At 50.5% G+C, this 15,466-nt stretch overlaps 1 protein-coding gene and 1 long non-coding RNA gene across 3 annotated transcripts in view; one reads left to right on the top strand and one right to left on the bottom strand.

The window, feature by feature from the left end:
- Positions 1-3,518: 3,518 nt before the first annotated feature.
- On the bottom strand, positions 3,519-6,254 carry LOC134738023 (uncharacterized). The gene is made up of 2 exons (XR_010123500.1): positions 6,077-6,254; positions 3,519-5,356 (listed from the first exon to the last, which is right to left on the bottom strand). It is a non-coding gene; the product is annotated as an uncharacterized LOC134738023 (long non-coding RNA).
- Positions 6,253-15,466, top strand: part of GAS6 (growth arrest specific 6) — a 48,462-nt gene continuing 39,248 nt past the window's right edge. The window contains exons 1-2 of one of the 2 annotated variants that reach the window (XM_054447099.2): positions 6,253-6,557; positions 6,649-6,815. In XM_054447099.2, the coding sequence (XP_054303074.1) occupies positions 6,473-6,557; positions 6,649-6,815 (252 nt within the window). In that variant the 5' untranslated portion in view covers positions 6,253-6,472. The remainder of the gene's footprint in view (positions 6,558-6,648; positions 6,816-15,466) is intronic. The other variant, XM_063650675.1, reaches the window with a different exon arrangement.

Raw genomic sequence — 15,466 nt, 5'->3', positions numbered from 1 at the left:
CATGCCTGTAGTCCCAGCTACTCGGGAGGCTGAGGCGGGAGAATTGCTTGAAGCCAGGAGGCAGAGATTGCAGTGAACCAAGATCACTCCACTGCACTCCAGCCTGGGTGACAGAGTGAGACTCTGTCTCAAACAACAACAACAACAACAAAGAGTGTTGAGAAACTATTATGAGCAGCTTTATGTTAGCACAGTAAACAACTTAGATACAATGGGAAAACTTCCCCCAAAAAACAAATTACCAAAGCCAATAAAAAGAAATAGACTATCTATGAAAGTATACATAGAAACAGAGTCTTACTATGTTGCCCAGGCTGGAGTGCAGTGGCACAATCTCAGCTCACTGCAACCTCCACCTCCGGGATTCAAGCAATTCTCCTGCCTCAGCCTCCCAAGTAGCTGGGATTACAGGTGCCCGCCACCACGCCTGGCTAATTTTTTTGTATTTTTAGTAGAGACGGGGTTTCACCATGTTGGCCAGGCTGGTTTCAAACTCCTGACCTCAAGTGATCCACCCACCTCGGCCTCCCAAAGTGCTAGGATTACAGGCGTGAGCCACCGTACCCAGCCTTAAAGAATATATATTAAAGAAATTAAATTTATAGGTAAAAACCTCCCCACAAAGAAAACTATAGGTCCCGATGGCATCATTGTGATTTTTGCCAATCATCTAAGGAAGAAATACGACCAATTCTACACAAACACTTCCATAAAATTAAAGAGGAAGAAATACTTAACAATTCTATGAGGCCAACATTTCTTAGATATCAAACCAAACAAAGAAAGAAAACAACAGATCAGTACCCTCATAAACATTGATGCAAATATTCTTAACATGTTTTTGCAAATTGAATTCATCAATAATTTAAAAGTATGATATATCATGAACAAGTGGGGTTAGGGTTATTTCAGGGACACAAAATTGATTTAACATTCAAAAATCAATCAAGATAATTCACACATTAATGAATGAAAAAAAAACCCATATGATCATCTCAATAGAATAGATGCAGAAGAAAACTTTGATAATATTTAATACACATTCCTAATTTTTAAAACATAATTTGCAGGAAGCTAGAAATAGAAGAGAACTTCCTCAACCTGATAAAGATAATCTATGAAAAGCCTACAGCTAACATTATATTTAATGGTGAAAGACTGGGTTATTTTCACATAGGATCAGGAACAACACAAGAGTACACACTGTCTCCATTTCCAGTCAACATTGCATGGGAGGTTATTAGGCAGTGCAACCAGACAGAAAAGAATTAATTAGCACCCAGATTTGAAAGGAGGAAGTAAAAGTGTCTATATTTACAGACAGCATGATTATCTATGTAAGAAAAATTCTATTGAAGCTACAAAAAAATCAGAACTAATCACTGAATTAAGCAAAGTTGCATAATACAAGATAAATACACAAAAATTACAAGCAGTTTGTAATCCCAGCAGTTTTGGAAGCTGAGGGGGGTGGATTGCTTGAGGCCAGAAATTCAAGACCAGCCTGAACAACATGGTGAAAGCCCATCTCTACAAAAAATACAAAAAATTAGCCAGGCATGGTGGCACATGCCTGTAGTCCCAGCTACGTGGCAGGATCACTTGAGTCTGGGTGGCAGAGGTTGCAGTGGGCTGAGATTGTGTCACTGCACTGCAGCCTCAGTGACAGAGTGGGATTTCATCTTGTCTCAAAAAATAAATAAATAAATAAATAATGCCATTTACAATAGGACAAAGAAAGTGAAATATTTAGAAACAAATCTAATAACATATATATCAGGCCTGTACATTGAATACTATGAAATACTGCAGAGATAATTTAAGAAGACTTAAATAAATGAAAGATATACCGTGTTCACAGATCAGAAGCCTCAATATTGTCAAACTGTTCATTCTCTAAAAATTGACCTATAGATTTAATGCAATCTCAATTAAAATCTTGGCAGGCTTTTTGTAGAGAATGACCAGCTGATTCTAATATTCATATGTAGATGCAAAGAAAACAGAATAACCAAACAACTGCACACTTTGAGAAAGAAGAACGTTTGAGTATTTACACTGCCTGAGTATTTACATTACCTGACTTCAATTCTTGTTATGAATCTACTATAGTCAAGTCAGTGTGGTATTAACTTTAAAAAAAGACAAACAAATAAATGGGACAAATCTACAAATAGATTTGCACATATATTATCAATTGGTTATTGACAAATGTGCAAAGGCAAGTCAGTGGAGAAAGAATAGTCTTTTTAATAAATAGTGCTGGGATGATTGCATTTCCCTAGGCACATATGTACAGATACACACTTTGATTCATACCTCAGCATTTATAAAAACTCATTCAAAATGGATCACCATCCTAAATGTAAAACTGAAATCTACAGAACTTCTGTAATAAAATCTTTGTGACCTTGAGTTAGGCAAATGTGACACCAAAAGCAGAATCCATTAAAGAAAATAAGCTGCACTTCAAAATTAAGAATTCTGATCTTTGAAAGACACTTTAATTTCTTTTTATCTTGGAGACAGAGTCTTACTCTATTGCACAGGCCAGCCTTAAACTCCTGGGCTCAAGAAATCCTCCTGCCTCAGCTTCTGAAGTAGCCGAAGCTACAGGCACCCACTACCATGCCTGGCTAAAGACACATTTAATAGAGTGAAAAGACAAGCCACAGACTGGAAATAAATATTTGCAAACCACACATCTGATAATGGACTTCCTTCTAGAATAGTTATAGAACTCTTAAAACTCAACAAACAGCTCGACAATTGGAAAACCAAACATCCCAAGTGTATTAGTCCATTTTCACGCTGCCAATAAAGACACACCTGAGACTGGGCAGTTTACAAAGGAAAGAGGTTTAATTGGACTTACAGTTCCACGTGGCTGGGGAAGCCTCACAATCATGGCAGAAGGTAAGGAGGAGCAAGTCACGTCTTACATAGATGGCAGAAAGCAAAGACAGAGAGCTTGTGCAGGGGAATTCCTCTTTTTAAAACCATCAGATCTTGTAAGACTTATTCACTATGATGACAACAGCATGGGAAAGATTTGCCCCCATGATTCAATTACCTCCCACCAGGTCCTTCCCATAACACGTGGGAAGTCAAGATGAGATTTGGGTGGGGACACAGCCAAACCATATCACCAAGTAAAGGAAAAGAAAGAAAAACTGAAACAGATATTTCACCAAAGAAGATATCTGGATGGCAATAAGTACAACAAAATTTGTTCAACATCACTAGTTATTTGAAAAATGCAAATTTAAACTACAATGAAATACCATTATATACATATTAGAGTGAGTAAAAATTTTTAAAGTGACCACAGAAAGTATGGGTGGGGATGTGGAGCAACTGGGACCCTCATGCATCGAAGGTGAAAATGAAAAACGGTATAACCACTTTGAAAAAGTTTAAAAAGTTAAACAAATACCTACCATGGGATCCAGACACTCTGCTCCTAGATATTTCCCCAAGAGAAATGGAAGCACATGTGCACACAATGGACACACACATGAATGCCTACAGCAGCTTTATTTGTGATAGTAAAAATTTAGAAGCAAGTATAATGTCCCTCAACAGGTAAATGATAAACAAATTGTGTTATATCCACACAGTGGAATACTACTGAGCAATAAAAAGGAATACACCTGCAACAAGATAGATGATTCTGAAAATAAATATGTTAAGTGAAAAAACAGACAAAAAAGTGTACATACAGTATAATTCTTTTTATATAAAAGTCTAGAAAATGCAAACAAATCTATAGTGATAGAAAGCTGGTCAGCGGTTTTTGCATAGGAACTGGGATATGGGGTAGGGTAGGGACATTTAGGAGGGAGGAATTACCAAAGGGCATGAGAACACTTTTTTGGGTGATGGATATGTTCCCTAACTTGATTGTGATGATGGCTTCACAGGTGTACACAGCTTTCCACCTCATGGCCACAGACCGGTTAACCATCCATATAAAACATCCATTGCCCTGGGTCCAACCTCCTGCCCTCTGTGGAGATGAACTGTCTACTTCACCATTGATATTTCAGGTTGTACAATATAGTGCCTGTCAACTCTCCATTTTTGGAAAACATCCAAATTGTTTTTTATTCATTTTGCATTTCTGCCTTCGAACGAATTTCCTGCACTGGTAACTAGGTGAAGGATTTTGGAGTTATCTGGGGTAATGGAGACATCCTCCCATTGCACCCCATATTTGCTTTCTGTATTCCCCAGTTATAGAAATCAAAACGAGCAGTTGAATGTGAATGCATTTTATCAAACCAAGTCTCTACATGATAGGTGGCATTGTCATTACTAGGATAGTAACTCAGTAGAACGAGTGAATAGAGAATATGAGGAATGAGAGTGGGGTCCAGACTAAAAGGAGGCCAGGGGTCCTGAACTGCCTCATCCAACTGAGGTCATTCTGATACCTACTGACCTGAAGCAGCAGGCCCACGGCCAGGTGCAGATTGTCCCAGATGAACAGGCAGACGCTAGAGATGCTCATTCCTAAAGGGATCAAATAATTCTGAGAATTGCAAGAACTCCATAAACTCTCTTCTCCAAAACTACAAAAATGTGCAGAAAATAATTACGAACAATTTGTAGGAGCTTACACTCTTTGAAGTTTATCCATGGGCTGCTGGAACCCTTAGGAAATAATGGCTAGAAGTGCCTCAGACACTGCCTGGCACACAGTAGGTGCTCAATGAATTACACTGCCTGGCACATAGTAGGTGCTCAACGAATTATTTGTCTGATGAAGTGATCAAGGAGCCTTGTAAATACTGATTAAAACATGTATCACCCCATCCAATTTTGGAAACCAGTGCTTCTCAAGAACAAGCAGGAAAATTGACGTAATATTGTTTTGAAGTAGCCGTGGTGGTTTCAGGGCAGAAGCCCAGGGGTACTCCTTACTCCGCCTGCTCCAGTAACTAGCTGACATGGAAGTGCCTCGTCATTCTGGTTCAGACACAGGTGCAGATAGATGACCTCTCTATCCCACTTTAATTCTCTTTGAAGATCATTCCCACGGACATTCATTTGCCTAAATTAACATATTCATGCTCGGCCGGGCGCGGTGGCTCACGCCTGTAATCCCAGCACTTTGGGAGGCCTAGGCGGGCGGATCACGAGGTCAGGAGATCGAGACCATCCTGGCTAACACGGCGAAACCCCTTCTCTACTAAAAATAAAAAAAATTCGCCGGGCGTGGTGGCGGGCGCCTGTGGTCCCAGCTACTCGGGAGGCTGAGGCAGGAGAATGGCGTGAACCCAGGAGGCGGAGCTTGCAGTGAGCAGAGATCGCGCCATTGCACTCCAGCCTGGGCGACAGAGCGAGACTCCGTCTGAAAACAAACAAACAAACAAACAAACAAAAATTCATGCTCATAATCCCACTTTCAAACCAGTGACCTCAAAGATTTCTAGCAGCAATCCTATTCCATTCTTCCAATTACAGAAAGCAAAGAGAAACTGGATCTGGGGATCTCAGCGTTGAGCCTGCTGAGCAGAACGGCCATCCATTTTGGGGTTGGGTGCTGACTCACTGCCCCTCTACATTGCATTTTGGGGTGTGGGGATTTCCAGAGCAGGATTCTCCAGAGAGGAGTATCCAAGCTACCTCCTCCCCGCAGCAGGGGGATGCTGGGCTAACTGCCTGGTTCGGTTCCCCGTGAGTGGTCTGCTGTGTTTTGGTTCTGTTTGTTTGTGTGTGTTTTGCCTACGACTTTGCGAAATATTCCAAGACAAGAGCCAGAAAGTCTTGGTCTCTGAAGACAAGCACAATGTTGCTTTCAGCTTAAATATCTACTGGGAAACCTCAAGATTTTGAATGTCATCATTATGAAAAACAGAGATTACAAAAGGAAACCGTCGCATTTCACTCGCTGGCCCCCAGTGGGATTGGATCTGACCTCAGTGTATCTTTTTCTTTGGTAGGTTTTAAGTCTTGACAAAATGTGCCTAAGAATGAAGACTCCAAAAAGGATGCAGTAGATTCGGGGGGAGTGCGGGTTGGAAAGAGGCTTAAATCTTCACATGATACCTGGAATATGGTCAAAATGTACCTGCTCAAGTTGAACCAGGTATTGCGTCCTCCTTTTACCCCATCGCTAGTGAAGACAACCACCGCCTGGGGAGACGCTCCTTTTCCGAAACACTCGAGTCCCGCCGCGTCCCGGACGCTCCGCTTTCCCCGCGCCCGGATCCTCCCGGGAACCCGCGCCCCGCCCGCGCGCTGGTCCCGCCCCCGCCGCCTCCCCGCGCGCAGCCGCCCGAACACGCCCAGACCGAGCGCTCGAGGTGCCGCCGCCTCAGCCACCGCCGCCGCCGCCGCCGCCGCCGCCGCCGCCGCGATGTGACCTTCAGGGCCGCCAGGACGGGATGACCGGAGCCTCCGCCCCGCGGCGCCCGCGGCTCGCCTCGGCCTCCCGGGCGCTCTGACCGCGCGTCCCCGGCCCGCCATGGCCCCTTCGCTCTCGCCCGGGCCCGCCGCCCTGCGCCGCGCGCTGCAGCTGCTGCTGCTGCTGGCCGCGGAGTGCGCGCTTGGTGAGTCCCGCGGGCCCGAGACCCCGTCCCCGGGCGGCGGGAGGAGGCTCCGGGCGCGGCTTGACGCGTCCCCCTCTCTCCCTCCGGGCAGCCGCGCTGTTGCCGGCGCGCGAGGCCACGCAGTTCCTGCGGCCCAGGCAGCGCCGCGCCTTCCAGGTCTTCGAGGAGGCCAAGCAGGGCCACCTGGAGAGGGAGTGCGTGGAGGAGCTGTGCAGCCGCGAGGAGGCGCGGGAGGTGTTCGAGAACGACCCCGAGACGGTGAGCAGCCGGCGGGCGGGATGCGGGGGAACCCTTGGCGCCCGCGCGCCTCCAACCCCTCCCGAGAGGCAGCGCTGCTGCCGCCCCCCAGCTCCGCCCGGCGAGGCCTGGCCTCAGGGTCCCAGGAGCCCCAGCCCGCCCCGCGTCCCCCACGCCCATCCCCCAGCGACCCCAGGATCCCCGCGCAGGCCGGTGAGACGCTGCGGGGCTGTCCGGGAAACACTCGCTGTCAGACGCCTCCCCGCGGGGAAGCCGGGAGTCGGTTTCCAAAGTGCGAAAGAAACACAATGGTTAAAACCCAAACCGCTTCCCCGCGGCCCTCCCTCTGCTGGGCTGGAGGTGAGGGACCCCCGGGCCGCGCCTCGTCCTCCTGAGAGGGGTGGAGAGCAGTCCCCTCCCGAAAGAGGAATTGAAAGGGCCGAGGGCGGGAACTGCTTGCGGCAGCAGGTCCAAAAATATGATTCCAGGAATCGAGCGGGGCCGCATGCGGGAGGGGAGGGCGGCTCCGCGGCCCCTTTCTGCCAGGTGCTCTCCTAGAGGCAGCGGGTGCGTTCAGGAGCCCGGCGGTGCTGGCCCTGGCACCTCAGTTAGGAATGTCCTTGGAGAAGGCGGGGCGCCCGGGGGCAGCCTCCCGCAGGAGCCGCCGTGTGAGCACGGCCTGGCCACTCTATCCTGCGGGCTCGGGAGCGGGTGACTTTGGAAAGTCCGAGAAGGTGTGGATTCCCATTGACGTCCCTCCCTCCCTGAAGTCAGGGTGATTTCACAGCGAAGTTTTCCGTTCTGCTGGAATGTTCCTTTTAAAGAATTCTCCTGGGGTGGAATAAATGTCACCTGAGATGAAAGAGTGGTTCTGGATGAACCATGGAGGCCTGTTTCCGCTTACATTTCTAGTGGTTGACTTGATCCCTCTTAGATCTGCCTTTCTGAAAGCTCTGAGGCCGTCAGATGGCCACTGTGCACTTGTGGACATAGCTCATCCCTGCAGAGATGACGCACCTGGGGCTATTCCCCGGGGGCTGCCCACAGCCCCACAGGCCCCTGCCCTCCTTCAGCGCAGCCTAGCTTGGTCGCTCTCCCCGGCCTCTCTGTTTTCCCGTTTCTTTAATGATGAATCCTGGCCTGTGCTGCTGGCTGAGGCAGGTGGGCCTGTGTGCCCTGGTCGCTCGGAGTCGCCGCCAAGCTGTGGGGGTTGGTCGTGTGGCTGGTGCAGTGTCCTCCAACAGCATCCTCGTCCAGAACATTCTGCGTGCACAGGGACTGTGGCATGGGGCGTGCTAGTGATGGGAGTTGAAGGCAGCAGGGTCACCCCCATCCCACAGTACCCGCTCCGCGCAGCCCTGCAAGGCCCGGCCGCAGTCCCTCCTCGCTGTCCTCCAGGACCCGCAGGGCCCATGTCAATCAGACTGGACGCTGCCTGGACGTACTGTGCTGTTCTTCCCAAGTCAGTCCCCTACCTGGTTTTCCAATTTTAATTTAATAACTTTATTTACAAAGGTGTGAAATGAAGATAAGAAAATGAAAACAGCACTCAGGACCCCATCACTTTAATACAACTGCGGTTGCGTCACATGGTTTCTGTGCTGGCATGTTCATCCCCTCACCCTCCTGCATGTGGCTGAGTGGCTTTGGTGTCGTGGAGGCATCCCTCCCGTCCTCGCACAGCCTGGCCCTAGCAGCCTCTGTCGGCTTCTTTTCAGCATCATCTCAGTTCCCAGAGTTCTGCCTTCCTTCCCAGCCCCCACGCCAAATGATAACAACCCGCTTTCCCTCTGGTTTTTGGATCTGGCCATTAGCTTGCTGTCTGTTTCTGTTTGTTTCCAGTTCCTCCAGGCAGGTGGATGCTGGGGAGAGCCTGGTTGGGGCAGGGGCAGGGGCAGGGGCAGGGGCAGGGGCAGGGCCCAGAGGCTGCCTCGAGTCCCAGCCGGCTCCAGCACACCAGGCCCACCCCTCCTGGGATCCTAGTCTCCACTGCATCCTCTGCCACACTCTTGGGAGACCCCAGGCCCGAGGGGACTGTCCAAGCACAACTTCCTGCTAATGCATGAAAATCATCCACGAACTTCTCCCTATCAGAGGCCAGGGGCTCCTTGTCTTTGAAATGTTGCACACTTTGCATTTTGTGCAGTGAGGCTGATTGAGGAAAAGGGCTGTGGCCTGAGCTCAAGAGGTGACCAGGACCTGGCCATGGTGACTGTCAGAGCATCCTTGGGTCCCTGGCCTCCCCAGGCCCAGGGTCCTGATGTGTGGTCCTCCACGGGTGGTTGCAGGAAGATGGTCCCAGCCCCCTGCCATTTTAGGATGTGGGAAATGCCTGGCTGCCGTTAGTTAACACGCACCTACCCAGCCCTGGCTGTTTCCCCTGGGCAGGCTCCTACGACGGAGGGAAGGGACAGCTGGAGCCAGCTCTCCAGTGTGCTCACCTTCACGTCCACCTGCTAAGCTGCTAACCTGCCCGAAGCGTGTCCCACTGCCCCTCGCTGAGGCTTCTTCCTGGTTGTGCCTTCTTCCCGGAAGCACCCGCTCTGCAGCCCTTCCAGCAGGCAGATACTAAGCCCAGCACCCCTCCCAGGCTCCAAGCTCACTTGTGTGCTAACCTCTGTGCCCACCTGCTAACCTGCCTGAAGTGTGTCCCACTGCCCCAAGCTGGGGCTGCTTCCTGGTTGTGAGGGAAGCACCTGCTCTGCAGACCCCCACCTTCCAGCAGGCGGATACTAAGCCCAGCACCCCTCCCAGGCTCTGGCCCTCACCATACACCTGTGATTTAAAGCCCTGTTCTGCTGGAAGGGACACTCCTCCCACCTCCCCAGCCTTCTCTGCTGGAGCCGTGCCCCTCCCCAGACATTCCTCCAGGCTGGGCCGCCCCCACATGCCTTCCTGCTCTCCACCGCCCAGACCTTCTCCTTATCTTGTTTTCCTTTTTATATTGTTATTCTCGCTCCCTGGCCTTGCCTCTCCCTGCTGGGTTCCTTGCCGGAGTTTCTAATTCAGAGACGACTGGGTAACTCCCCACCGTGTCTCTGCTAAAGCTTTCCAGGCCTTTTGACTAAATCCTTGAAGGCCGTCCGGTTCCAGGGCCTGCTAAGGTCTCCGTAATCACCCCTTGATCCCAGAAAGGATCTGAGACTAGAGACTTATCCCAGCCCAGCAGTACCGCCCAGGTCCTCCGGTGCCTGCCTGGGAGCCTGTTTGTGCACTTTGATCCCCAGCCTGTGTGCCGGAAAATCATCCAGGTTGTGGTTCCTGATCCCATCACTTGGCTTTATCTGAGATAGGAAGCACGATATTCACCGAGGGCTGGTGGCCTTCCCTGAGGGTTGGCCTGGATTAGCCAACCTGTACCTGCACCCGCACCTGCACGACATGTGGCCAGGCCTGTGCTCCGAGGCCGGGTTTCCCTTCCCCCATCTCTTTCTTTGTCTCCCTCTGTGTTTCTCTCTCTGTCCCAGTCTCTCTCTTCTCCCCACTGCTGGTGGTGAGGAATTCTCCGCATGGGATGTTGGTGCATCCGTTTTCAAACTTGCTGGCTCGTCCTGAACTGCATGTGCCCTCCAAGCACCTTTTCCCTGACCTTGTGGATTCTTTGGGAACAGCTGGGGAAGGGGTACCCTTTATGGAAATGAAAACCCCTCTGAGTCCCCACTTGGGGACAGCCACTTGGCTGGGACACAGGCCCAGATGTTGGGATGGCCTAAAGGGAGGTCCCCGTTGGAGGGGAGGGCTGTACAATGTGGGGGCGCCTGGTGGGGAAGGTGATGGCCAGGCTAAGACCTCCCCTGCCCTGCCTTGACAGAGGCTGCAGCACACTCCCACACACAGACACATGCACACAGATACATGTGCACATGCACACACATTCACACACACACACTCGCACAGATAGGTGCTAACTCATGGATACAGGTGTGCACAGACACACCCCTACCCAGACACATGCACACATGCATGTATGTTCCCATAGACACAGATATACATGCACACACACAGGCACACACATACTAACAGACATGTACATACATATGCACACATACACATAGACATACGTACACACACTGACAGACATGCACACACATACACAGGCACACACATACTAACAGACATGTACACATACATGCACACATTCACATAGACATGTACACACAGTCACACACACTGACAGACATGCACACACATACACAGGCACACACATACTGACAGATGTACACATACATGCACACACTCACATAGACATGTACACACAGTCACACACACTGACAGATACGCACATACACAGGCACACACATACTAACAGACATGTACACATACACGCACACATTCACATAGACATGTACACACAGTAACATACACTGACAGATACACATACACAGGCACACACATACTAACAGACATGTACACATACACGCACACATTCACATAGACATGTACACACAGTCACATACATTGACAGATACGCACATACGCAGGCACACACATACTAACAGACATGTACACATACACGCACACATTCACATAGACATGTACACACAGTCACATACACTGACAGACATGCACATACACAGGCACACACTAACAGACATGTACACATACACGCACACATTCACATAGATGTACATACAGTCACACACACAGACATGCACACACATACACAGGCACACACATACTAACAGACATACACATACATGCACACATTCACATAGACATATGTACACAGTCACACACTGACAGACATGCACACACATACACAGGCACACATATACTAGCAGACATGTACACATACATGCACACATTCACATAGACATACGTACACAGTCACACACTGACAGACATGCATACACATACACAGGCACACACATACTAACAGACATGTACACATACATGCACACATTCACATAGACGTACGGACACACAGTCATACTGACAGACATGTACACACATGCATAATGACATACACACATGTACACACAGTCACATAGACACATATACACACACAGGCACACATGGATGCCCAGCCACGTGCATGCAGACACACACAGACACATGTGCACCCTCTCACACACTTTTCTCTTTCCACAACTTTGGGGTCAGAACACCACTGACAGCTGCATCAAGATCACTAAAAAGTGAGACAGGGTCCCGGGGCTCTGTGGCCCCAGCTTCCTCGGACCCCCAAGGTCTCTCCACTCCCAGAGCCCCCTGCCTGAGGGGCCGGAGCCGTTTGGCCAAGGCCTTTCCTCCTGGGCCCGTCCAGGAGGACAGCCTGGCCTCCTCTGAGGGCCGTCTTCCGTGCTGGCTCTGCAGCCCTCTCCTGTGCCTGCACCTGTGCAGATGCTTGTTTTCACCCAGGCGTCTGCAGGCACTTGGTGCCAGGCTCCTCCAGGGCTTTCTCAGAGGCAGCCGAGTGCCAGGCCCTACACACGACACCCTCACCCGAGCCGGAGAGCTTCACATCTGTGGAAAACTCTAATTAAAGACGTTTTGAGAAACGCTGAACATCTCCCTTTGTTATTTAGGAACAAAACACCCTTTTAGGAAGCAAGTGCTTATGGCTTCTTTCTTGAGATTCTGAGTAAAGGGGCATTAAGCGTGCTAGCTGGGGCATGCTGAGAACTTCCCAGGTTATGGTTTTACCCCAGAGCGATTGACAGGCATCCAGGTTTCCTCATGCTTCATTTTCCCCTGTTTTCTAAGGTTAAAATTGAGAGCTGTTTCTCCAATGCAAAGCTGATTGTTTAAGGGTTTCTTATTTGATGTTGGAAATGCTCTGGGCTCTTCCGTGGTTTTTATATTCCAGTGATTTCCTTGCAAACCTGGTGTGTATGCCTTGTAAATTTTGACCTTGACCAAGTGAAAGGTTCATTTTAAAAGTTTTAAAATAAATTTTAAAGGGGAGCTGGAAGTGGAATAAATTAAGAACAGTATCAGTTTTGCATTTCACTCTGACAGAGGCACTGTCTGCTCTGACTGACTGGTGTTGATTAAAAGTATAATATTCAAAAGAAATAGTAAAGTGCGTTGGGCCTTGTTAATGTTCTACTGATTTTCTTGGGCTCCGTTTTCAAATTGTAGGTGAAATTTTTTTCCTTCCAGTGTTAGTGCCTATGATAAGAAAATAAATTTTCTCCACATCTGTCCACAAACCTGCTAGACCCAGTTTTGTGACGACCTCCCCTTGGAACTTGGGGCTCCATGGAAAACACACAGCTTGACCCAGCCAGCCCCCAGAGAGCCTGGGCCGGTCACTGCAGTGGCCGGATTCTCAGCATACAAAGGCCAAACATTCGGCCAGGCTGGGACTGGCTCCCATCCAGGACCAACTGTCCACAGTACAGTAAGGCCACTGTCTGAGTCAACACTGTTTCTTTTCAGAATTGCTAAGTTGACCATCCCTGCAGAAGCAGAGAGGGCTGCAGTGTGGCACTCCTGCCCACTCCAAATTAGGGCAGCCCAGACACAGGAGCTCTCAGGGAGGCGCAGTGGGCTTTGGGTGTGTCTGGACCGTGTCCACCACACCTGGAAGATACTGTTCACTTCCTTTTTACACTTGTGGGAAATACATGACAGTGTTTACAGGCAGGCCGGCTTTCCGTTTATTTCAACCCTGACAATTGAATAGTAGCAGCAGATGATGAAACTGTTCACTTCCCGGTCACTCCCGTTCTCAGATCCATCGCTCAGCTCGTCCGTCGCTCAGCTGGTCTGTTAGTCTGAAAGATGAATCATGCACGGGTCCTCCTGAGAGTGCTGTTCTCGGGGTCTCCATGTGTGAAGTTGTTACATCCTCACGACAACTGTGTAACAGCTGTCACTGAGCCACTTTACAGATGTGGAAACTGAGGCCCTGAGAGGCTGTGGAGGGTTACAGTGTGTTCTGGGCATTTGAGCCCCACACTCTGTCATTAACTCCTGTGCTCGCTGGGACTGGGGGAGAGCAGGACGCGGCAGCACCCCCGGCCCCGCTGTGTGCTCCTCTGTGTGCGGGCGACTATGAGCGTACTGGCACCCACGTGAGGGCTGAGTGGTGCTGGTGTGGGCGCATAAAGCACAGGGCGGCTGCGAGGAGCTGGGTGTGTGTCAGTGGCTCGGAGCATGAGTCTCATGAACATGGCCTGCCAGGTGCGTCATGCTGGGCTACAGAGCCCATGGCTCCACCATAAATGGTGGTTTTGTGTTTGAACTTGAGCGCTGCTGCTCAATGAGGCCAGAGGAAGGCACCAACCTGCAGGCCTGGCCCATCCTCACAACACGGAAGGCAACCACTCCACTAGAGAGACATGTGTCCTGGCCACTGGAGGAGTCCAAGCGACCTTTAAGTCTCACCAGTCCTCAGAGCAACCCAGGTGAATTTGGGGCCTGGGCCTGGTCGTCTGGCCGAAGACCAGCTCAACTTGGATAATGCCGGAGGAGAAGCCTGTCCCTCAGGCAGCTGCCGGGGCGTCTGTGATTTCTGCTTGTGTGCACACTTGGCGACTGTTGGTGATGGTCGCAGTCAGGGCATCTGGTTGCCTTTACTGTCCTTACACCAGCTGGGCAGAGCTCAGGCCAGGAGCCCAGTGGGAGAGGCTGGGGCGTGACTCCTGGCGCAGAAGCGGCAGTGGCACACTGACGTCCCCAGCACAGCTGTCCCTGCCAGGCCCCTGCAGGTTGGATCTTTGGGTTGAGTCATGCTCGATGGTGCAGCCATCCTTTCAAGGGAACTGAGCTGTCCAGTGTCCCATGGAGCAGCTCCCCTTGGATCCGGAGAGGCCGTAAATAAACCTCCCCATTTGTAAGCTGGGAACAAACACGAACTTTGCAATCGTATTTGCCCTGGGATCATAGAACGTGGTGGCTGGCAAGACCCAGGCGTCCTCTCATCCTGTGCTTCTGTGAACAGAGGCCAGTAGCCCTCTGTTATTGAGGGGCTGGTCCCAGTTCGCTTTTTGTGGGGAAGACTCCGATGGAAGCTCAGGCCCCAAACTCCAAGGTTAGCACATTTTCTTGGAGCGATGGACACCTCCTAAGGTGAACTTGGGTCCAAGGCATGTGTGTGCGACCTGAAGCGTGGGCGCCATGTGCAGGAGACGCCCTCGCTGGAGGTGGGGACCGAGTCCACATGGTTCTAACTGCAGAATCACTGGCTCTGTGCTCATGACTATTTTATTTTGCTGTTTTATGTGATCACAAAGTACACTCTTGTTTTTCCCAAAGCATTTGCAGTGAGACGTCCCACTTCCTCCCCACGGCAGCTGTTGCGGGCACGAGGCTGCTCCCAGAACAGCGATGCCACCGGGGCCGGGGTGGGTACGGAGGAAGCCCCTTCCTTCCTCCTCCCCACCCTCTGCTCCCCCGCAGACTGGCCTCTCTTTAGTCAGCGCTTTCCCGGGCTCCCTTCTGTCCACCACGTGCAAACAGTCGCATGTCCTGGGCCTCTCTCCTTGTAGTGTTTCTTGTGGCTACATCCCTCCCAACCAACATCTGAGTGGCTTCCTGACTGGCTTCTCTCAGGGCCCGCAAGGATGCTGCCAAATGGCCAGAGACAGTCACTGCTCTGCACTTAAAAGCAGGCAGCCCTCGGCGGGGCTTGCCCTGAAAGACAGCGGGTCTTCCTTGCTGAGAGCCTGTGCTGGCCCAGGGCCTGTGGGGGCTGCAGCTCTGTTCCTTCCCTGCGTCCACGC

This window comes from Pongo pygmaeus, chromosome 14, assembly GCF_028885625.2.
Source record: "Pongo pygmaeus isolate AG05252 chromosome 14, NHGRI_mPonPyg2-v2.0_pri, whole genome shotgun sequence".
NCBI classification, from domain to species: Eukaryota; Metazoa; Chordata; class Mammalia; order Primates; family Hominidae; genus Pongo; species Pongo pygmaeus.
Note: the sequence above shows the minus strand (reverse complement) of the source record. Positions and strands in the feature narration are given on the sequence as shown.